The sequence below is a fragment of the Emys orbicularis genome, chromosome 11, assembly GCF_028017835.1.
Source record: "Emys orbicularis isolate rEmyOrb1 chromosome 11, rEmyOrb1.hap1, whole genome shotgun sequence".
Classification (NCBI taxonomy): Eukaryota; Metazoa; Chordata; order Testudines; family Emydidae; genus Emys; species Emys orbicularis.
This window is the reverse complement of record NC_088693.1, coordinates 73497476-73520463: the sequence shown is the minus strand read 5'-3', so window position 1 is coordinate 73520463 and position 22988 is coordinate 73497476. Positions and strand designations below refer to the sequence as shown.

Here is a 22988-nt window from a genome sequence, read left to right as displayed (position 1 = left end):
TTAAATACATAGGTAATGGGATGACATCACCACAATGTTTGTGTGTACTGTATCTGATGGCAACATCTGGACTGGCAAAGAGGATCAAAGAGAGGATTTGCAATTTCAGAAATTTAAAACATCACAATGTATTTAACCAGACTATCTGTGTTTTGTACTTCAGAATGATTTGAAGAATTCAATGAGTTGTCAGCATTTGCTGTATCAAAGGACAAAACCACTTGTTAACTAACATGCTGCAATACCATGGCCCTTTGATGTAACACTTTAGACTAGATTTAAGATGTTGCTCTTTAAATCAATTAAGGGTGCTGATTTATATATATATATATATATATACACACACACACACACACACACACACAAACACACACACACACACACACACACACACGTGTATACACATATACAGACACAAAGGGAGTGACTTCCCTCTCAGACATTTTATAACTTTTATAACAGAATTTACTTTTGTAACAGATGGGATGGGATGGATGGATATCAAAGTTATACATCAAACTTTACTCAGGTCACAGGATCAAAGTGAGCTAAGCTCTTGGAATTAAAATGTTCACTTTTTATTCTTGATTCTGTAACTGCCCTAATGCAACTTTTCCATAATAAAATTAAGGCATTTTAAGCCAATAGGAAACTGAGAATATTGCTGTTCACAGTGCTCAAGTGTTCTTAGCATAATTCCAAAATGTCTCAGTGATTCATGTAATTGAAGAGAACACTGGAAAATCAATTTACGTGAGAGAAAAGGAGAAAGTAACAGCATGGGCACAGACAAATGTATATAGGTAGGCACATTTCCGGTCAGGACTGAAGACACGCGCACACCAGGCCATTACTGCCTCCAGTTTCAAATTCAGATTCATTAAAAAAAGTTTCCCTGATTATTCATTTAGCAATCTCCACATAAATCACCCACACATGACTTTAGTATACAGATAAGCCCATACCGATAGCATGCAATAACCATACAATCATGATTAGCTCATAACTAATTTTTAAAGACACATTCGATTTTTTTCTCCCCTCACCCCATCATGTCACTATGGAGTAGAGTTAAGATTTTTTTTTAAGTGCCTTAATTGTGCATTTCCATTCTTCAATATGTTTGGATTTCTTTTAAGTTAAGGGTTAAACTGTCAGATTCTTGAGTTTATAACAATTGTTTCTGGTATACTTACAACATCCCTGTAATGTTTTTACTGATACATTTCTGATATGAACTCAACTTTAACTCAAGTTTAATGTAGTTTTTATTGGGAAATGTCTGGGTTTTTAAAATTTCCGATCACTAAGACAGACACTGAAAAGAATATAATTTTGTGATAAAAGTGTATTTATTAAAACTAAGATTGGTATTACATATATTAAAATCCTTAGAAATATCACATTCTAAGGCCAGATTAAGCAGTACACTCTAGCTGCTGTATGCCACTCTGGAGCAGCACAAAGCAGCCAGAGCATATTGGCCAGTTTTTTCCAACTCCTGATGTTTACACTCACCTGCACCCATACTTGTCCCCCTCCACACACACATACGCTTCCCCTTCAGCCCTGACTCCTGACATTCGCCTGTATACGCACACACACAAGTTTATTCTGAGAGACTGGTGTGCAACCAGTAAATAGGATCAGGTGATGTTTCTTGCTAAGTTACTACTACCTCAGGGTGAAAAAGGTTTGAGCTAGGTGAATTCCATTCTGTCGCAAACTGGGAGGATGAATGATAATGGTATCTTTAGCGTTTTCTCCTCCTTCGCAGTATTGTCTAGGAAGTCTCAGTCAGCGGAAATGTTCCAGGTGCGGGAACACTGAAGTTTGGCTATCATCACCCGGAAACAGGGTCTAATATTTCTCACTGTGGTGAGTTTATTATCTTCATTTTGGATACGAATGAACAGACTGGAATAGCCAAATCCATCTGTGTCTGGAGGGACAAAGCTATCTCAGAGTTTTAACTGGTTTCACTCACTGACATCCCTCCTGAAATGAAGGCAGAATGCGAGCATCTTTTGAAAAACTGGTGATTAGGCCATTGCTTAAGAAACCTTTTCCTGACATTTATGGTATCACTAATGCCTCTTTTCCCCTCTAAATTTCTCCATCAAGGATTTTCTCCCAGCAATGGCTAATATTCAGGTGTTCAAGTTAATTCTTTCAGATATGCCAGCAGCCTGTGGTACTGCTGACTGAAAAGTACTTGTGTGATTTATTCTTTACATTCTACTGTGAACTCTGGTCAGATGGCTGGAAAGCACACGGCAGTGGTTTCCCCTCCTCCTTTCAGAGAAGCGGTGCTGAGTAACTATTGGGAGCACAATGTTCAGGTCACTAGCATATGGGAAATATTATTTAAGAGTGTATCCAAGCAGCCCACACCCCCACAATAAAGCACATTTATTTTCATCTTCTCTCGTTAGTAGTGTCCTGAAAATACTTTCATATACAAAGAATGGGATACTGGGAAGAAAATAGCTATGCCTCCAGCCCTCCCAATACAAGCTGTAAGTCATTTACCATTTTGTACTTTTCATTGTCTGTTTCCTTATAAAAAATAAAAATAATAAATATCAATCACTGCTCTATACAGGCTGGGTTGTATCTCCTTGAGAAACCTCTTTCTTTTGTGTGTACCACTGTGGCAGTTGAGGTCTGCCGGCACAACCTCGCTCACAGTGCCTGTTTTGAATGCCCAGAGGCCAACAGTTAGGCATTTTCAGTATATGGCCTTCAGCTCCAGAATTCTTTTCCACATTTGGTCCACCACCACCAGACTCAGTTGACTTTCAGGCCATAGTTTCTTCAGGCTTTTGCCTGATTGGGGTTGTAAATAAGGTGCATTTGGTATTTTTAATCGGTTAATTTTAAGGGCCAAATCCTTTAATTTTTGATTGGATACATACCTGTAGTTTCAGAGTGTAATGTGAGGAGTAAATTTTAAACATTTTAAAATACATTTAAAATAACTTGAGTGACAATCCAGTGAAATGCAACAGTAATCTTCCCGTTATACTAGAGTCCTGATTTTCTAGTATCATATGCTGAATTAAGGAATTTTAGATGCCTAGTAGAGATTGATCTGTAAGTAGAACTACACAGAACAATCCACTTTGAGTGATCATAGATTAAAGAAAAGAACATCAAAGTCCTCTGCTAGTGGAAACATCATTCTAGACCCTTACATTAGAGACCTCATCCGTATATCATTACACATGACAGTGCTTGAATTGAACTGTTATAGGGAAAGGATCTTCATCCACATGCAAATTAAGAATATAATTAATGGACTATCAGATCATTCCTTTCACACCCATTACAAATTTCAATCTAGTTATGTTACAATTTAACTAATTAATTTTGCAACACCTTTATTTGTAACATACTGTTCACCCATTAAATGCATTAGCCCCTTTCCCTCAGCCCTCCAACAATTGTGAACAAAGGTGGCACCGGCTGAATCATGATAAGCCCAGTACCACTTACCCATACCAGAAGCGGGGATCATTGGAAATGCAATGGTTGAGATTCCGGTGTGCCAAAGCTTTCTTTTTATTTAAGACAAACTCTTGTAATTTCATTTTTACTTCTGTGCTTGCCACTGCACCTGAAACATCCAAAAATAAAGAGAGGTTATTTAACCAACTTCATTTGATGAAAGCAGCGGTGAATTAAAACTTGAAACTTTCATTCACAAAGCAACAAAAAAAATATTTAAAAAGATTGAGAGCTAAATCTTTGGCTCTCCAATCAATGTAAAGGCTTATTTAAAAGAAAAAAAGACAAAGAGGCTCCAATGAAGAACTCTTCTTTACTATCTGGATTTGTACATAATTGCAATCTATGTCTGAAAAGGGAGATATAATCAGAGATTTCTCATTTTCCCAAAAAAAGGTTTCTGAAGAGGATTTTTGTACTTGCATAAAAATACATGTAGAATAAAGCACTTGTACTAGGTATTCCAGCTTTCTTTTAATCAAAGGTATTTAGGATAAGGGGTCTTGTGCATAATCAAGTTTTTAAAATGTCACATCTGCAAGCACAAGGGGAATGAGATGAATATCTCATATGTAGACTTTGTCTTGAGAAATCTTGCAAATAAGGATCTCTTTGTTCAATGTATCTGTGTACAATAAGACCTACACAATATTCCAATTCAGTTACAAGTCTGCAATCCATTTCTTCAAATAGAAAATCTAGCATTTTAAAAAATATCTGAAATTTCAAAGCGTAGAGTTAAAATGTCAACTGTGTAATTTCTAATAATTATCTATCCACAATAGAGACCAGTCTATTTTACTATGATGATGATTAAAATTATCCTACAGTTGGCAGAACCGATTCTCAGAGAGCGTTTCTGAAGGAGTAACACACAGACATTTTGGTAATCATAGCAAGTAGTATATGGGGGCTCATCTAAACCACAGTGTAAGCCAATCTTCCAAAGGGATAACATCTGGAATGCAAGAGAGTCAACTGGACAGAAATATACACTGCCAAGTCATGGGTAGAAAAGTCAGCCAATATGAGCACCAGCTTTTGCTTATTATACTTAGCATTTTGATGCCACCAGATAGGTTGAAGAAAACTTTTCATTCGTCCGTGAAGAAAAAGTCCTCAAAGTTATTTGCTCAGCACTGTTTGAAGGTGCAGCATTGCTCAACATTTTACAGGGAGTCATGAATCTTAGGCTTGGTCTACACTTACCCCCCAATTCGAACTAAGGTACGCAACTTCAGCTACGTGAATAACGTAGCTGAAGTTCGAAGTACCTTAGTTCGAACTTACCTCGGTCCACACGCAGCAGGCAGGCTCCCCCGTCGACGCCGCGGTTCCCCCGACGACGCCGCGGTACTCCTCTCGTCTAGCTGGAGTACCGCAGTCGACGGCGATCACTTCCTGGTTCGACTTATCGCGTCCAGACAAGACGCGATAAGTCGAACCCAGAACTTCGATTCCCAGGGTATGTCTACACCCAGCCGCTAGTTCGGCGGCTGGGAATCGAAGTTCTGGGTTCGACTTATCGCGTCTTGTCTGGACGCGATAAGTCGAACCAGGACGTGATCGCCGTCGACTGCGGTACTCCAGCTAGACGAGAGGAGTACCGCGGCGTCAACGGGGGAACCGCGGCGTCGACGGGGGAGCCTGCCTGCTGCGTGTGGACCGAGGTAAGTTCGAACTAAGGTACTTCGAACTTCAGCTACGTTATTCACGTAGCTGAAGTTGCGTACCTTAGTTCGAATTGGGGGGTAAGTGTAGACCAAGCCCCAGCCGCCAAACTAGCGGCTGGGTGTAGACATACCCTTAGAAATTCAATTTTTTGGGATAAACAGTATTTCTTGTTACTTCTAGATAAAGTAGATTGGGCAGGGATCCAAAAAGGTAGTTAAAATGAGGGAGGTTTGTAGGAAGTAATATAGTACAATGATGGAGAAGGTGAGAAGGACCAGAGAGTGACTAATAAGACCACACACCTTTAAACAATTTTCATGTTTAATCACGAACATCTTCAAAATAATCAAATGTAGCTAGGTTCCGGTGGCTTTGGTTAAAACTGACAGTATTTAGGAGCATCAAGCCAAATATTTGTAGCTCATAGTGTTTACAAAACCTCCACTGGAAATTCTTTTTTTTTTTTTTTTTTTTTTTTTTTAATTGTGAGCTGAAAGGCACTACATACATGTCAAAGGAGAAACAAAAACTAAAGGCCTTCCATTCTCTGTCCAGTTCTGGGGAGACAGACAAAAAATAAGCCTGGCTTCATTAGCTTTAGCAATTGACTTCACCCTCCACCATTCTCCAGTGTTACCTCTGGCAGAATTGGAGCCTGACTCCAGAGGGTTTGAACTGGAACTCCCACCATTCTGTTACTCTAGGAAAGCATCCAAAATTAGTCTGCACATCCATCAGTTCCATTCAGATTTCTATCCCACACTTCAGAAAATGGGTGAATACACAGATGTGAAAACTGATTAATTATCCTCCCTGTATCAATTTAACACGTCCAAGTGTCACTTTCACGTGAATTAAAACATTTTCTGTTCTCTAGTTACAGCAGATAATGGCATGTCAAAGATAAGGGGCAAACTAAAACATAGTACATAGACAAGTTTTAAAACTAAAATTAGTAAAAAGGCAAATAGCTAACAGGACATGTCCATTAACATCGCCTCAACATTCCCTTATTTATTGTCTATTATATTTATTCTTGGTATTATCACAGCACGTAGGACCCTTGGCCATGGCTCAGGATACCATCATGCTAGGTGCTATACAAATGGAACTTGTGACAGCGTACCCCATAAGGCTTTATGGGGGGGTGTTTATAAATGTATGTATGATATAACTGAAATATGTTTTGTGCTGCCTGTGCCATGTAACATATCTCCGTAAAGGTTATGGTCTACTATATCTATTCATCCTATTTGTACATATATATCATTTTCTACTTGAGGTTAAGAATATGGGCTGTAGGCTTGCTTGATTTCTAAGTAAGCTTTGTGAGGCATTTGGTCAGCATCTTTAGGAAGGAATTCGCCAGGTTAAGTACCTGATCAGGAAATACTTGGGGAACAATGCATCTTGGAATGCTCCAATCCACATGAGAAGTCTTCCTGGAGACATGCAAGATACCATGTGGACAATGGCGTCGGCCTGTAAAGACTGAGTCATGCAGGGGCATGTGACTTGCCCAGGTGACTCCAAAACTCCATCTTGGAGCTGGACTTTGCATAGAAGGGAGGAGGGGGGTCTCCACCCACAAGAGAGAGTCTATTTAAACCTGTGGGAGACCCCTCCATTTTGTCTTCAGCTGGCTAAAGAAGGAGCCTCTCCACCCCCCCAGGATACCTGAAAGAGACTGAAACTAAGGACAGTGACTACAGGGGGTGTGAGTGATTGCTGGACCCAGGCTAAAAGGAGATTAGCCTGTAAAAGGGAGTGCTCTGGAACTGGTGAGGAAATCATCTGTATTTAGTTTGATTAGACATAGATTTGCGCATTTTATTTTATTTTGCTTGGTGACTTACTTGGTTCTGTCTGTTACTACTTTGAACCACTTAAATCCTACTGTCTGTATTTAATAAAATCACTTTTTATTCAGTAATTTACTCAGAGTATGTATTAATACCTGAGGGAGCAAACAACTGTGCATACCTCTCTATCCGTGTTATAGAGGGCGAACAATTTATGAGTTTGCCCTGCATAAGCTTTATGCAGGGTAAAACGGATTTATCTGGGTTTAGACCCCATTGGGAGTTGGGCATCCGAGTGCTAAAGACAAGCACACTACTGTGAGCTGTTTTCAGGTAAACTTGCAACTTTGGGACAAGTGATTCAGACCCTGGGCCTGTGTTGGAGCCGGACAGGAGTGGCTGGCTCAGCAAGACAGGGTGCTGGAGTCCTGAGCTGGCAGGGAAAACAGGAGCAGAGGTAGTCTTTGCACATTAGGTGGCAGCTCCCAAGGGGGTTTCTGTGATCCAACCCGTCACAGAACTAAAAGACAGTCCCTGACTCATAGAACTTATCTTCATTAGTCCCAACGCTGTATCGAGGTGACTGGGGCAGAACCCATTGTGGTTCCACTGAAGTCAATGAAATGCCACACTGGTGCAGAAGTCCTCACTAGGGGATCACTATGTAAACTTTTTGGGACAGGGACTGTCTTTCTGTGTTTGTCTACTGCCTAGCAAAATGAGGCCTCAATCCTTTACTGAGGCCATTAAATGCTACCCTAATAGTAATAAATAATAATAGGGGGTTATGTAATTGTACTAGATCCAAGAATGCCTACAAGAAACTAAAAGTATAAGCTAGTTACAGCAAAATCTTACTAGTGTGCATATGGGGGATGGTGGGAACATTGTGTCTGAAGAACTTTGCAAATTAGCAGGTTAGTGAAGAACACAAAAGCAAGGCTAATACTTCCAAAAAGGTGCTTTGTACTACAGTACTTCAGAATGTTCCAGTAAACGGTGAAGTGTAGTGTATTTTGTAAAAAAGCAGTAGCCTTGGGAATATGACACCTAACACATTAACTCTGCTATTAATCTGTACTAAGAAGCTGGGAGAAAGGGTTCTTATTGTGTGTGAAAATTAGCCATGTATGGACTGGCAAGGTTCTATTGTATGATTAGTTTAAATTAAAGGTGCCCCTTTTTTTTGTTCTTCTATGATATAAAAAGGCCTGAACATTTTTTAGTCCGCTTCCCCTCCTCTCTCTCCACTTAAATCGATCTCTGTTATGTTAAAACTTCAGGTCTTATTTACCCACATTTTTCCTAAAAGATGCTATATAACCATCACTTGCCCTTCCACACAGCATCTAAAACTGTTTTTGTTAACAGCTATTTGACTCAAATGCCTGAGAAATGCTTAGGAGAAACTCCATCTTGGTTAGACTAAAAGCCTCTAACCCTTCAATTAAAGGCAGAGACAGCTTCACAATCCACAGCTGAGGCCTCCTAGAGGTCCTCCAACAAAACAAGGGAAGACCAGGTGACAGCAGGAGCTGGAGAGTAGGAGCCCAGATATCACCATGGCCTCCTAGGTAGAAGGAGGAGGAGCAATCATTGTACATGATGTAGTAGTAGTGTGAGAAGGGGGGAACTAGGTTTCAGTGAATGCAAAGAAATAAAGGGAAAAAAGATAAGAGACCATGAGTGGTGGTGTTTTCATTTGAGATGGACAGGGTATTGTAGAGCAGTGGGTCTCAAACTTTTTTTTACTGATGACCCCTTTCACATCGCAAGCCTCTGAGTGCGACCCCCCTAATAAATTAAACACTCTTTTTAATATATTTAACACCATTATAAATGCTGGAGGCAAGCGGGGTTTGGGGTGGAGGTTGACAGCTCACAATCCCCCCCCCCATGTAATTATCTCGCAACCCCCGGTTTGAGAACCCCTGTTGTAGAGGGAATGGGAGAAAGGAAGAAGGGAGTGGGGATGTAAGAATTAGACTGGTTTATAAAGACTGGGGAATAGAAGTTGTGGTAAGAAAAGGTTCTGCAGAGGGTAAAAATGGGACCAGAGCCTGAGTTGGAGCAAGGTTGGCACAGGCACAGAGGCAGAAAGAGAATCCAGAGGTGGAATATGGTTTTATTACAAACTGCACATGGGAAACTGACCAGAGGTGTGGGGGAGTAGAGATGGAATGGTGAAGAGGAGAGGCGAGAGCTCTGAAAAGATAGGAAATAAGGACAGGAAAAGTGCAGAGGTGCTGAAGCAGGAGTGAATGCAGTCAGCATCATGGGAGAGATCATACGGATATGGTGCAAATAAGGCAGACAAGCAGATAGAGGGGCAGGCTAAAAGGGAATTAACAGGACAAATCAGCTCATTAATATACTTAATTATAGCTTAGACTAACTAGGTTGCCACAACTACAGTAACAACAAGGAGTCTGGTGGCACCTTAAAGACTAACAGATTTATTTGGGCATAAGCTTTCTTCACTCTTCTCACTTCTTCAGACATGAGGTTTTTTACCCAAGAAAGCTTTTGCCCAAATAAATCTGTTAGTCTTTAAGGTGCCATCAGACTCCTTGTTTTTGTGGATACAGACTAACACGGCGACCCCCTGATACTTCACAACTACAGTGCCACAGTTTAGAGATGGAAGGACTGCAAGCTGTGACAGCAGAAGGGCTAAGAAAAGGCAGTGTGTCAAAGGCAACTTGTGCTGAGGAGGACTGTGAAGGCCTCTGCAGCAGCAATGGACTTTGAAATTCCATGCCTGCAAGGCCTGGGTTAGCAACAGATTATGGGGCCAGGTGTATCTGGCTGGGCGCAGTGCTTAGAACTGGTTCTAGGTCCTATTGATAATGGTGGGAAGGTAGGATGACGACAGGCAAGGTCCAGCTCTCTGCTGCTGATGCTACTGCTTGTTGTATGGTAAGAATTTACAAGTCAAGAAAATTTAACTTGCTCTACTCTGTTTGCTAAACATTTTCCTTTTGTATTGTTGTTGTGGAAGTTATACTTTTGGTCCAAATGCATCATGACAGCATATTTCAAGTCACATACGGCAGTTTTGGTATCCCGAGATGAGAAAGTAGGTAGATGCCATTATTACGTTAAGTGAATGTTGTGTTGTCTTTTACAAAATACTACACAATGTATTTGGTCTCATATTCAGGGACGGGAGAGGGTAGACTTTTCTTGTATCTAGTATTTCCTCCTTATTTTCTAGCTCAGGACCACTGTAGCTGAATTAAGTTTAGCAAAATGTTAGGATGTAAGAAAAATATTTTAAGTGTTCTAAAATGTTTAGCTGCACTGATTATACAAACACTATACCGCCTTCTAAATAAAAGTATTTAAAAATAAAGAGGAAGACTGCTTCCATGATTACAACATAACATCCCACGGTTCTAGTCTTTCTTCTGCACTTATCTGAATTTCGTTCAAAAATATTCTTAAGATCCTTTGAGTGTTTTGTAGCCAGTCTGTTTTATTGATTTTTTTAAAAAATATTTTAAATAAAAATAAAACAATACACATTTTACAGGAAGAACAGACAGAACAAAGCATATATATCATCATCAATTGACCTGAGTTAACAACAATGGGGAGCGAAGATGAAATATTTAGTTTCCACATGGTAAAAGATTATTGTCATTATTTAGGATTTATACTATAAAACAACTAAATAAGAAAAGGGAAAGTATCATCTCACATGGCAGCCAACTGCACACATCCTTGTGGTTAAGCCACAGGATTGATCCTACATGGAAAATCATCTTCACTCACTCATCAGCAGCACCAAACTACCCAATTACTTACTGTTAAATTCTGACTCTTTTGCTTCAGTCACACCAGCTCATCTAAAATAGCTCTGACCTTACACAAAAAAGTGTTTTATTGAGGCATTTACCAAATCTATAGCCTCCTTCACTTTGAATGGGGATTAGATGTAGTGCCTACCCTTGTAATGAGGGGGTTTGGGGTGGGGGAAATCAGACTCTAAGTTTTGTCTGCTTTTTTCCTAATCTCCCAGTCCTGGTAGATCCTGAAAGGCATTTTGTTTCTGGAAAAGCCCTTTCATGTCCATCTCACATATCTTATCTGATCCCCCATTAGTATCCCCTATCCACTCACTCTGCCTCTTCCACCTCTCACTTCCTTTCCTGGTCTCACTTTCCTGATGGAAAATCCCTAGAGAATTTAGAAGAGAATGGGAAACTTTTCTAAAGGGTTTTCTGAACTATCACATGCAACTTATTTTTCTTTCTCTCTCTTTTTTTTTTTTTTTGTAAGAGTATATTGGTATCTCTATAAGGGTTCACTTTTTTGTTATGTCCTTTGTAATTCCGTCATGCAGAAAACAGCACTTCACAGCAACTGCAAGACTCTCCAAATTATTGTCTAGCTCTGGCCACCAAGAAAGCATACTACTTTGTTCAATGTTTTTCCAATCAGGTAAGGAGGTGGGAAATGGCAGCCTCAGGAGGGTTGGTAATTGGACTCCTTGCATAGTCACTAGTTCAAATCTGTAACAGGCTGTCCTGACAGTTACTTGCAAGCTCGTCAGTAGCCTATAAGGAATGAGTTGGTGAGTCAGTGATGCTTCTAGTGGACAAACGTTCACACTGTGCAGGGCCGGCTCCAGGCACCAGACTACCAGGCATGTGCTTGGGGCGGCACCTGGAGGGGGGCGGCGCTCAGGCCCGAGAGCGGGGCCGCAACTGGGCTCGCCGCTCTCCCCGCGGCACTCCGGCTGGCCGGGGAGAGCGGGGCCCCGGCCGGGCTCTCCGCCCTCCTCCCGGCGCTCCGGCCGCCGGGGAGAGCGGAGCCGCGGCGGGCTCGCCGCCCTCCTCCCGGCGCTCCGGCCGGTCGGGGAGAGCGGGGCCCACGGCGGGCTCGCCGCCCTCCTCCCGGCGCTCCGGCCGGTCGGGGAGAGCGGGGCCCACGGTGGGCTCGCCGCCCTCCTCCCGGCGCTCCGGCCGGTCGGGGAGAGCGGGGCCCACGGTGGGCTCGCCGCCCTCCTCCCGGCGCTCCGGCCGGTCGGGGAGAGCGGGGCCGCGGTGGGCTCGCCGCCCTCCCCCCTCCCCGGCGCTCCGGCCGGTCGGGGAGAGCGGGGCCGCGGTGGGCTCGCCGCCCTCCCCCCTCCCCGGCGCTCCGGCCGGTCGGGGAGAGCGGGGCGGCGGCCGGGCTCGGCGCCCTCCCCTGCTGCGCTCCCCGCCGGGGGGCGGAGGGAGGCTTTTTTGCCTGGGGCGGCAAAAAAGCCAGAGCCAGCCCTGACACTGTGAAAACGTCGTCTACAAACAGCACCTCTGTTGGTTGTCTCAGAGAAGCCGCTGACTGAATGGAGTACCTCAAGTACCCTTTAAGCCAGGAGTGGGCAAACTATGGCCCGCGGGCCACATCCGGCCCGTGGGACCATCCTGCCCAGCCCTCGAGCTCTTGGCCCAGGAGGTTAGTCCCCGGCCCCTCCCCTGCTGTCCCTCCCCCCCCCGTAGCCTCAGCTTGCTCGCTCCGCCATCGGCGCAATGCTCTGGGGCGGCAGGGCTGTGAGCTCCTGGGGCAGCACAGCTGCAGAGCCCGGCCTCACCCGGTGCTCTGAGCTGCCTGGTGGCGGCAGCAGCGTGGCCCAGCTCCAGCCAGGCGGTGCAGCTATAGCGCCGCCAGCCACCAGTGCTCCAGGCAGTGCGGTAAGGGGGCAGGGAGCAGTGGGGGTTGGATAGAGGGCAGGGGAGTTCGGGGTGGTGGTCAGGGGACGGGGGTGTGGATGGTGGTCGGGGGGGAACAGGGGGTTGAATGGGGCAGGGGTCCCGGGGGGCAGTCAGGAAGGAGAGGGGGGTTGGATGGGGCAGCAGGGGGCAGTCAGGGGCAGGGGTTTCGGGGGCAGTCAGGGGACAGGGAGAAGGGATGGTTGGATGGGGCAGGGGTCCTGGGGGGGGGGGCATCAGGAATGAGAGGAGGGGTTGGATGGGGCAGCAAGGGTCTGGGGGCGGTCAGGGGACAGGGGTGTGTGGATGGGGCAGGGGTCCCGGGGGGGGGGGCAGATAGGAGGTGGGGGCCGAGCCACAACCCCCTCCCCTAACAGGCCCTCCATACAATTTACAAAACCCGATGCAGCCCTCAGGCAAAAAAATGTGCCCGCCCCTGCTTTAAGCACTAGAGGTGCTTAAAAAGGACGAACTCAAACTGGAACGGGTACAAAGAAGGGCCACTAGGATGATCCGAGGAATGGAAAACCTTTCCTATGAAAGGAGACTCGAGGAGCTCGGTTTGTTTAGCCTAACCAAAAGAAGGCTGAGGGGGGATATGATTGCTCTCTTTAAATATATCAGAGGGATAAATACCAGGGAGGGAGAGGAATTATTTCAGCTCAGTACTAATGTGGACACGAGAACGAATGGATATAAACTGGCCGTGGGGAAGTTTAGGCTTGAAATTAGACGAAGGTTTCTAACCGTCAGAGGGGTGAAATTTTGGAACAGCCTTCCGAGGGAAACGGTGGGGGCGAAAGACCTCCCTGGCTTCAAGATTAGGCTAGATAAGTTCATGGAGGGAATGGTTTGATGGGATAACGCGATTTTAGTCAATTAGGCAATAACGTGCCATCGCTGGTAAAATGAGGGTCCGGCTGGAGATTCTTGCCTGTATGCTCGGGGTTCTACTGATCGCCATATTTGGGGTCGGGAAGGAATTTTCCTCCAGGGTAGATTGGCAGAGGCCCTGGAGGTTTTTCGCCTTCCTCCGCAGCATAGGGCAGGGGTCGCAAGCTGGAGGATTCTCTGCGACTTGAAGTCTTTAAATCACGATCTGGAGACTTCAACAGCTGAGTTAAGGGAAAGTGGGTGGGTCAGCTTTTGTGGCCTGCATCATGCGGGAGGTCAGACTAGATGACCACAATGGTCCCTTCTGACCTTAAAGTCTATGAGTCTATGAGGTGGTCTTCCCAGGGCACGACCGAGACACATTGGGAGGGGAGCTTGCAGTGCTGTTGCTTGTGAGATCCATGTTCTGGGGTTAGTGGAGTTCAACCTTCAATGCTGCTAACTCAACACCTCTCACATGCTTCAAATTCATGTGCAATAAGGATCAGAATGAGCAACTGAAATGTCTGATGGGGGATTTGTGTGGTCCTAATGCAAAATACAAAGTAATGCACACTTGAAAACAATCCCAACTACACCTACAAAAGGATGGGGCTAAATGAGCTGTTACCACTCAAGAAAGAGACCATGGAGTCATTGTGGATATTTCTCTGAAACCATCCACTCAGTCTGCAGTGGCAGTCAAAAAAAGCTAACAGAATGTAGGAACCATTAGTAAAGGGTAGATAAGACAGAAAATATCATAATGCCACTATATAAAGCCATGGTACATCCATACCTTGAATACCTTATGCAGTTCTGGTCCCACTGTCTCAAAAAAGATATATCAGAATTGGAAAAAGTACAGAGAAGAGCAACAAAAATTATTAGTGGTATGGAACAGCTTACATATTAGGAGAGAATAAAAAAACTGGGACTGTTCAGCTTGGAAAAGACATTGACTAAGAGGAGATGTGATACAGGTCTATAAAATCATGAAAAATGTGGAGAACTTGAGTATTTTCTCCTTCACATAAGACAAGAAGCAGGAGTCACCCAATGAAATTAATAGGCAACAGATTTAAAACAAACAAAAGGAAGTACTTCACAGAACACTCAGTTAACCTGTGGAAATCATTGCCAGGAGACGTGAAGGCTGAAAGTGTAATTGGGTTCAAAAAAGAATCAGGAGAGCATCAGATGGAAAATAGGTCCATCAATGGCTATTAGCCAACCTGGTCAGAGATGCAACCCCATGCTATGTATGTCCCTAAACATCTGACTGCCAGAAGCTCGGACTGGACAACAGGGGATGGATCACTCAATTTCCCTGTTCTCTTCATTCCCTCTGTCAGAAGACAGGATACTGGGCTAGACGGATCGTAGATCTGACCCACTATGGCCATTCTTATATGATGATAATTTTATTGCATCTTGTTGCACACTTTTCCTTGGGTACTATCACATACACAAGAGCAAACCATACTTTGTAAGGTATAAAGAAATACTTTCAGAATTAAGATACTTTATTTTACGTATATAAAAAACAAAATTGAGAGCTCAGATACAGTTTCATCTTTTCTTTATCCTCAATCCCTTCTCACAGTTAACATGAGAATTTCATGCAACAAGTCTCCGTATGCAGAGAACCACGGATGTTTCATAAGCATTGTAAACTACCTTTGTACAACCACAGCGTAAAACAGAGTTACCAGTGCCCATGGCTTCTATTCACCTACTGTAAACTCCATCACTGAAATAAACTATCTTGCTGTTACTTACTTTCTTTTCCTTTCTCTTTGTTTTTTAGCTGTTGTAGTTTCTGTTCTCTATGCTGCTTCTCCAGCTCTTGTTCCTGTCGATGTTGCTCCAACTTTCTCTGGTGCTCCAAGAGCTCCTGCTGATGTTTCATTGCTAGCATTTCCTGTTGCTGCTGTTGAGACATGAAAGGAAAAAAGAAGTGAATGCACGTAGTCTGACCACCCAAAGCCTTCATACCACAATGCGCCAAACAGGAACTGTTATAACTGGACGCTGATGTGTTTGAATACATTTAACAAAACAATGAAAGAGCATTTCTCCTTGTGCAAATGATTCCTGCATTAGGATGGGCATGTCACTCCACTCATCCTCATTCCAAATTTAAGAGAGAGCACATGTGCTATGTTATGGCTAACCTCTTCGGGGATGTGGTACAAGACGACTCTGGCTTACCCTTTGTGGCCCTGTGCAGGAGCTGGTTACAATCAGAGCCCCTGTACATAGTGAGCACTGGACCTATTGTTTAAATAGCACTAACGTCTCCAAAAGGGGTGGGGCTATGCTCCTCAATCCACAGTTGGTTCTACATGGAAGGACAGACAACGATCAGAGCCACCAGAGGTCCAGAAAGGTATTTTTGTCTAAGCCAGTCTCAAAAGCTCCTGGATCTCCCAATGGTGGGGCATGCATCTGCACCACCATCCACACGAGGCTAAAACAACTGTGCTCACAGACTGGTCAATTTCAGGCACTGCAGCAGGTTCTCACTTGTGTCAGGTTGTCACAATCATTTTGAAAGAATTCCCTTTGGAATCATGCCCTAAGGATACATGAATAAACATTTCTTAACTGAGGCCCTATGTATGTTTAGGTAAATCAAACCAACAAACCACTACTGGTACAAAGTTTAGCTTACATCAGTGCATACTGAAGTAACATGCACTGATGAAAGCCCAGTTTTGTGCTGGTGCAGCACATCTGCATTATGGGTGTGCACATCTACATTACAGGCTTGCACAAGGGTAACCAACATCAATGTAATTGCACTGGTGAAAAAATTGCCTAGTTTAGACTGGGCCTGAGTACTGTCTAGCTATTGTGTATTTTAAACTAACGTGCATTTGTAAATATTCTTGATCAATTGAAATGCTTTATAAGAAAATTATTACAACCAAAAACCCACGACTATATTAAGAAAATGTTTTTGAGGTTACAAAATGAAACCCTCACAAATTAGTAAAGTGCCAGAATAAAAATTGTCTGAGCCCAATGAATTCAAACTCATCCTGGCCACACCCCTCAGAGGTAGATAGAGTTTTGACAAAAGAAGAACTGAGATTCAGGGAGATGAAGGCCAAAATCTGCAAAAATCTCCACTAATTTTGGGTGTCCATCTTGAGACACTAAGACCTGAGTTTTTTTTAGTGTTTTTAAATAGCCCTTCACATGTTCAAAATACTGTACAGATGTTACGTAATTAATCCTCACAACTCCCCTGTGAGGGAGGACGTTACCCCACCCTTTGACTCAAGTGGTTAGCCAATATCCAGGGTCTTGCCAGGCTGTTTCAATGAGGAGAGAGATGAGATGAGTCAGGTGTATTGTTTGGTGCACTCCTGTTTAGTTACAAAGACTGTACACTGTTTTCCCTGCACAGTAGAAACAAACAAGAGCAGGCAGCTTCTTACTCTCGGTTTCCAAGTCTGCCCTTCCAGTCAGGTCTATGCCCAAGGAGCTCTGTCTCTCTGCTCACAACTGCTTCTCATGCCTTCTGCTGATGGGCTCCTCTAACACAAACAACTTGCCAAACAATCCCCTAGTCCCTGCATTTGCAACCAGTTCCAGAGAAATGTTCAGAGCACACAGTTTAGCCCTGTCCAGGTTTTGCCATGCAACCCAGTGAGTTGGGCAGCAGCCTGAGCCTGGAAGTCTATACCGCATTGAAAGCTCTGCAGTGCAAGCCAGAGCTGGCTGGCACTGGCCAACCGCAGAGGTTGTTTTAGCTGTGTAGACATATCCGATAGCAAAGCCAGCATTAGCACGGAGGGCCTCCTGAATCCCTGCATTCCATACCACACAACATTACTCCCAGAGGGTCTGACATCCACAGCTCCCACTAATTTCATTTCTCACTGTGAATGCTTAACACTTCTGAAAATCAGGTGTTTAAATTTGGACAACTAGAAGATGAGGAACACACAATTAGTGACCATTTGTGAAAGTTTTGATTTAAATGATTTGCCCACCATCACATACAAAGTCCCAGCCCAGTGCACCATCTCCTAGGCCAAATGGTATTTTCATGGGACATGGGTGGGTCAGCAGTAGGATGAGAATCCATTTTGTCTGCTAGCGCACCTGGGTGGGTGAATGCACAGTGCTAACATAATGTTCAGTGTTGTAATGGCAAGCCAGGAGCCAGCTGCACTGAGCAAAAAAACAGATGAGAAATGACAATTTTTAGTAGCAAATAACTTGGCCACATGAGAATGGTTTTCCATGGGGCCACAAAAAGGCACCTTCCTCATAACAGTACTAGTCTCCTGCCAAATTTCAAGTTCCCACCGTAAATCCTGGAGATATTAGAGCTCTTTAAAAAAGAAGCTCCACCTAAATATATGGGTTATCATCACTCCTACAATGCTTCCAGATTTCATTTGCATCCTGTGTGTCAAGATGGAATGTTCTGCATAGTTCAGTTACGTATATTATTATGCCGCAGATTACTCAGAGTACAGGAACACGTTCGCTCACTGGCTTGAGTTACCATAATCACATTACGCCCGCCTTGCATTCTTTACCTTGGCAGCTTATAAACTAGCAGATTGATTTTAAATTGGCACTGTTGACTTTTAAAACCCTTAGTAGACCCTGGCGATAGTTGAGATTTCTTCCTTCAGCCTTGACTTAATGGGTATCTGTGCTCAGATACCACCCACTGTCAAAACTTCCCACCACCCTGTCTTAACTGGGAGGGGATTGGGCCAGAGCTGTGGTAGCTGCTAAGGTATGGATTTCTAACTTGCCTCCCCCTCAAGAAAAAAAATCTCACTTCATCTCTCTCCAGATTTGGAAAGTATCTTATACCTTTTTAAAATCCAAAGATGTTTTGCTTATTTATAAAATATGTTTTTGCTACTGTGGCCCTGCATTTATTGCTTTTTTCCTCCCCCCTTTTTTTTTGCCATCTGTTTTTATTTGTTAAAGTTTTCGATAGCTATCTTTTGGTTTTTTTAAGTGGTGCCATTAAGATTTTCAGCACAATGCACTTCTGTAAGGGGCACATTATAAATAAAGTTATTATAAAATTCTATACAAGAATGTGGAAAGAAAGGAGTAATGCCTGCATATGCTGCAATCTAACTGGCTAACTACTCAGAGTTTTAAACATTCCTCTATCATTTTTTGCTAAAATTTTAAGCATATTAAGTACTAAATAATGCAGAACTGCTTACAATTACATTCATTGCAAATACCGTGGTCTATTCATAATGTTCTAGTTCAACCCACTTGAACAACTGAGAGCAATTCAGGATTTAACCACATACAAAAATAAAACCTCCAGATGCCTGTTTTTTGTTTTTTAATTAAGTAGCAGCATCCACTAACACTTTTCTGTTGGGAGAAAAAAATATCATTACAGACTTACAAGAAGTCCACCACACGGTGGCTATAACCTAGGCCCAGAAAGTATGAAAATGAAAAATAACTTTTGCACAATTTGTTTAAAAAGGTTTTGGTTTTTTTTTTTTTTTTAATGAAATCAGGAGCCTTTTTTTCCCCCACCTGCAGTCTGCTGGGCTTATGTTATGCTTCCTGGAATGGCTTACATACACTGATGTTTTAGAAGGAATTGTTTTTTCATTAACATCTGTAGTGAAATGTAAATGAAGAAGAAAAGAAGTGAAGACAGATTTGTACCGGATTTCTTCTAAAAATTTCATTAAAGATGTATTGTTTCTGCTGGAGTTCCAACCCTCGAGTATACTCGCTATAGATTATGAATCTTTTCAGAGAAAAGAAATGAAAAAAAGCCTGTCTTATTGAAGAGAAGACACAGCATTCTAGATCATGTTGTTAGGACAAAGTGAAATGAGGTCTCCTGTAGACTCTGGCAATAATGACAAATGCAGAACCCACTTTTCTGCTGTGTCTATATTGGGATTTTTCCTACACTGCAAATAGAGACTTCCTTCTTTTCCTACTGGCAGTGTGATAGCACAGAAAGCAGGCATATATTGCCCAGAGTAACTACTTTTGAAATATAATTCTACATATGCGAATAAATATTTAGGTGGATTTGTTAAGGCTTGTTAGTTATCCTAGTAAGAACTCTCTCTCATACCTTTATAAAACAGTAGGAGACACTATCGCCAAACTCTGTTGCAGGCAAGTCTACCAATTGCAATTCTGCAATGCTCATATGTTAATTGCACAGTTCGTTTAAAAGTATGTTTTTCTTGCAAAGTAAGAAAAATAAAATATTTGCAAAAAATAAAATTATACGGCAAGGGCAAGCCCCTACCTTAGGACTAATTCCAGAACATATCGTAATTTGAAGAGTGTACTGTGAAAAATATGGATACTGTATTAGTAAGAGTGCAGCAGGGAACATCTGAATAAGGGGCTCTTGCCAAAATAAATATTTGTAAATATTTATAACTATAGGGATTCCTTCATATGCTTAATGTCACTGCTTCTACTATTCACGAAAAACACACAAATGCTTAACTGTACCTGTAGCTAAAGCTTCTGAGACTCCACTGGCATATATTAATGCTAATAAATGTATTCAGAAAAATGTAGTGGATTTAATGGCATTTATCATTTTACAGCTAAATGTGAAGACAACAGTACAACAAATATCAATCACATTTACTAAAATTTCCATTCTCTTCAATTAATTCAGGTTTATTTAGAAAACAGAGGGGAGCAAACCACAGCTTTTTAAATAAATACATTCTAAACTTATTTTCTTTTCAACTGTACCAAGTAAAGCAGCTAAAATAGAATCCCTCAGTCATTACAATAAAAATGGAAACAGAGATACTGCTAATTAAAGCTCTCATTGATATTATTTCCAAAGAAATACAATATAGTCATGGAAACCAAGTGTCACGAAAACTTATATGATAATAAAGACTCAATTTACCACAACAAATGCAACTACATTTCCTAACAAGATGGGGCCAGCCACAGACACAAATGGGCCATCATCATGGTAGGGATTAGGCATGTCCATCGGTGCTCCCTCGGAGTTTGAAGATGATTGCCTTCCATAAAATCCGGGATCCACAGATCTTGTCACAATTGGTGCAGACATTTCCTAGTGGAAGGGGTGGATCTGGATTGTTCAGTTGGGCTCCAGCATGTTCTTTCCTCCTTTACCACTGTCTCTGTTGGATCTCAAAATACTGGGATCTTTGCCACAAGGTCCTTTTCCATTTAGGTCAGTCGAGGGCTTGGGTTTCCCAGGAGTTTAATTGCACTTCTTCATATTGGCTTTGAGGATGACTTTGAAGCGCCTTTTTTGCCCTCCCCTTGTCCATTGGCCATGGCTCAGTTGTGAGAACATGATCTGCTTTGGGTGTCGATTTTCCGGCATTTGAAGAACATGATTAGCCCAACGGAGTTGGTGGTGGATGATCATAGCTTCAATGCTGGAGGTTTTGGCTTGGGACAGAACACTGATGTTGGTGTGTCAGTCGTCCACTTGATTTGGAAGATTTTGCAGAAGCACTGTTGATGGTACCCTTCAAGAACCTTGAGGTGTCTACTGCACATGACCCAGGTTTCGACACCATACAAGAGAGCAGGGATAACAACAGCCTGGTATGTGGGAAGCTTTGTGTGATTCTTGATGTCATGATCTTCAAAGACATGTTTTCTCAAGTGTCCGAAAGCAGCACTGGTGCATTGAAGGTGGTGTTGAATTTCCTCATCAATGTCAGCTTTCTGAGACAGATAGCTGCTGAGGTAAAGAAGTGCTTGACGTTCTCCAGGGTCCCTTTACTGACCTGAATTACAGGAGTATGATTCTGGTGATTTGGATCCTGTTGATGGAGTACCTTAGTTTTCTTGGTGTTGATTGTGAGGCTGAGTTGGTTGTAGGACTCAGAGAAAGCATTGATTCTTTTTTGAAGATCTTCTTCTGGAGTGGGCACACAGGGCACAGTTGTCCGCATATTGGAGTTCAATGGCTGATTTAGTCTTTGTCTTGGATCGGAGACGATTGAGGTTGAAGAACTTGCCGTCCATTCTGTATTGGACGTCAAGTCCGGAGGGGAACTTGTCAGAGATGAGGAATAGGATGACAGCAAGGAAGATGGAGAAAAGTGTTGGAGCGATGAGACAGCCTTGCTTAACTCCTGTCTTGACTAGGAAGGGGTCCGTTTCAGATCCATTGCTGATAACTGTCACAGACATGTTGCCGAGAAGGAGCCGGAGGACGGCAACAAATTTTGGCAGGCATATAAATGTAATGACAATTCTCCACAGTGTCTCACAACTGATGGAGTCAAATGCTTTCGTGAAGTCAATGAAAACCACGTACAGAGGTTGATGTTGCTTGTGGCACTTTTCTTGAAGTTGGCGGTTGGAAGATCATGTCGGTGGTACTCTGAGATGGTCTGAATCCGCACTACATTTCTGGGAGCATTTTCTTGGCCAAGGGGAGCAGCCGGTTGAGGAGAATTCTCGCAAGAATCTTTCCGGAGGTGGACAACAGGATAATTCCTCAATAGTTTCCACAATCTAATTTGTCTCCCTTCTTGAAGATGGTCACAATCATGGCATCTCCAAGAGCTGTATGGATTTCTTCTGAATTCCAAATCTTGAGGATTAAGGCGTGAAGCTGGTGAGCCTGTTCGCCGCCTCCTCTGAAGATTTCTGTGGGGATTCCATCCGGTCCAGATGCCTTATTGTTCATGTGTTTGATGGCTTTCTTTACCTCAACGAATGTTGGTGGGATTCTGAGGTCATCCTTGATAGGATGTTGAGGGATTAAGTCAAAGACCAACATTGAAGTCACGATTCAGAAGGTCTTTGAAGTATTCTTTCCAACACGCATTGGTAGATTCATTCTCCCTGAGAAGGTTGGCTCCATCCCTGGATCGGAGTGGGGTTAGCCCTGGGGAACCATAAAGGGCTTTGGTGGTGTTCAAGAATCCACGCATGTTATGGGTGTTGGATCTCCTTCGCTTTGCTCTCCCACTACTTGTTCTTCATTTCACAGGTTTTCCTTTGAACTTCATCTTTGAGTTGATGGTGGACATATTGCTTCTGCTTGGAATTGATGTCATTCTGCCAACCACAGAAGGGCTTGTGCTTATGGTCGATCAGGTCTTGGATTTCCTCATAGTTCTCATCAAACCAGTCTTGGTGCTTTTTGGTTGAGAAGCCCAGTGTTCCTTCACATGCAGCATGGGCGGCAAATTTGAATGCTTTCCAATGATCTTTGTGGCTCTCCATTTCAGTTTTGATATTCATCAGTTTCTTGGGGAGGCACTGTTGGAAAAGGTCAAGTTTAGTTGGTTTTTAAGACTCTCGGCATTAATCTTCCATCTAGCTGATTTCTTCTGCATTTGTCATGTTGGTGTGAATTTGATGTAAATGATACAGCAGATAAGGCAATGTTCCTCAGTCATCGCTTTGGTGATGTAAACGTCTTCAC

General features: G+C 43.0%; 1 protein-coding gene across 1 annotated transcript in view; it reads right to left on the bottom strand.

Moving 5' to 3' along the window:
* Positions 1-22988, bottom strand: part of HDAC4 (histone deacetylase 4) — a 453690-nt gene that overhangs the window by 164639 nt on the left and 266063 nt on the right. The window contains exons 5-6 of the mRNA XM_065412876.1: positions 15338-15488; positions 3499-3619 (exon numbers count right to left, since the gene is read on the bottom strand). Coding sequence (XP_065268948.1) covers positions 3499-3619; positions 15338-15488 — 272 coding nt within the window. The remainder of the gene's footprint in view (positions 1-3498; positions 3620-15337; positions 15489-22988) is intronic.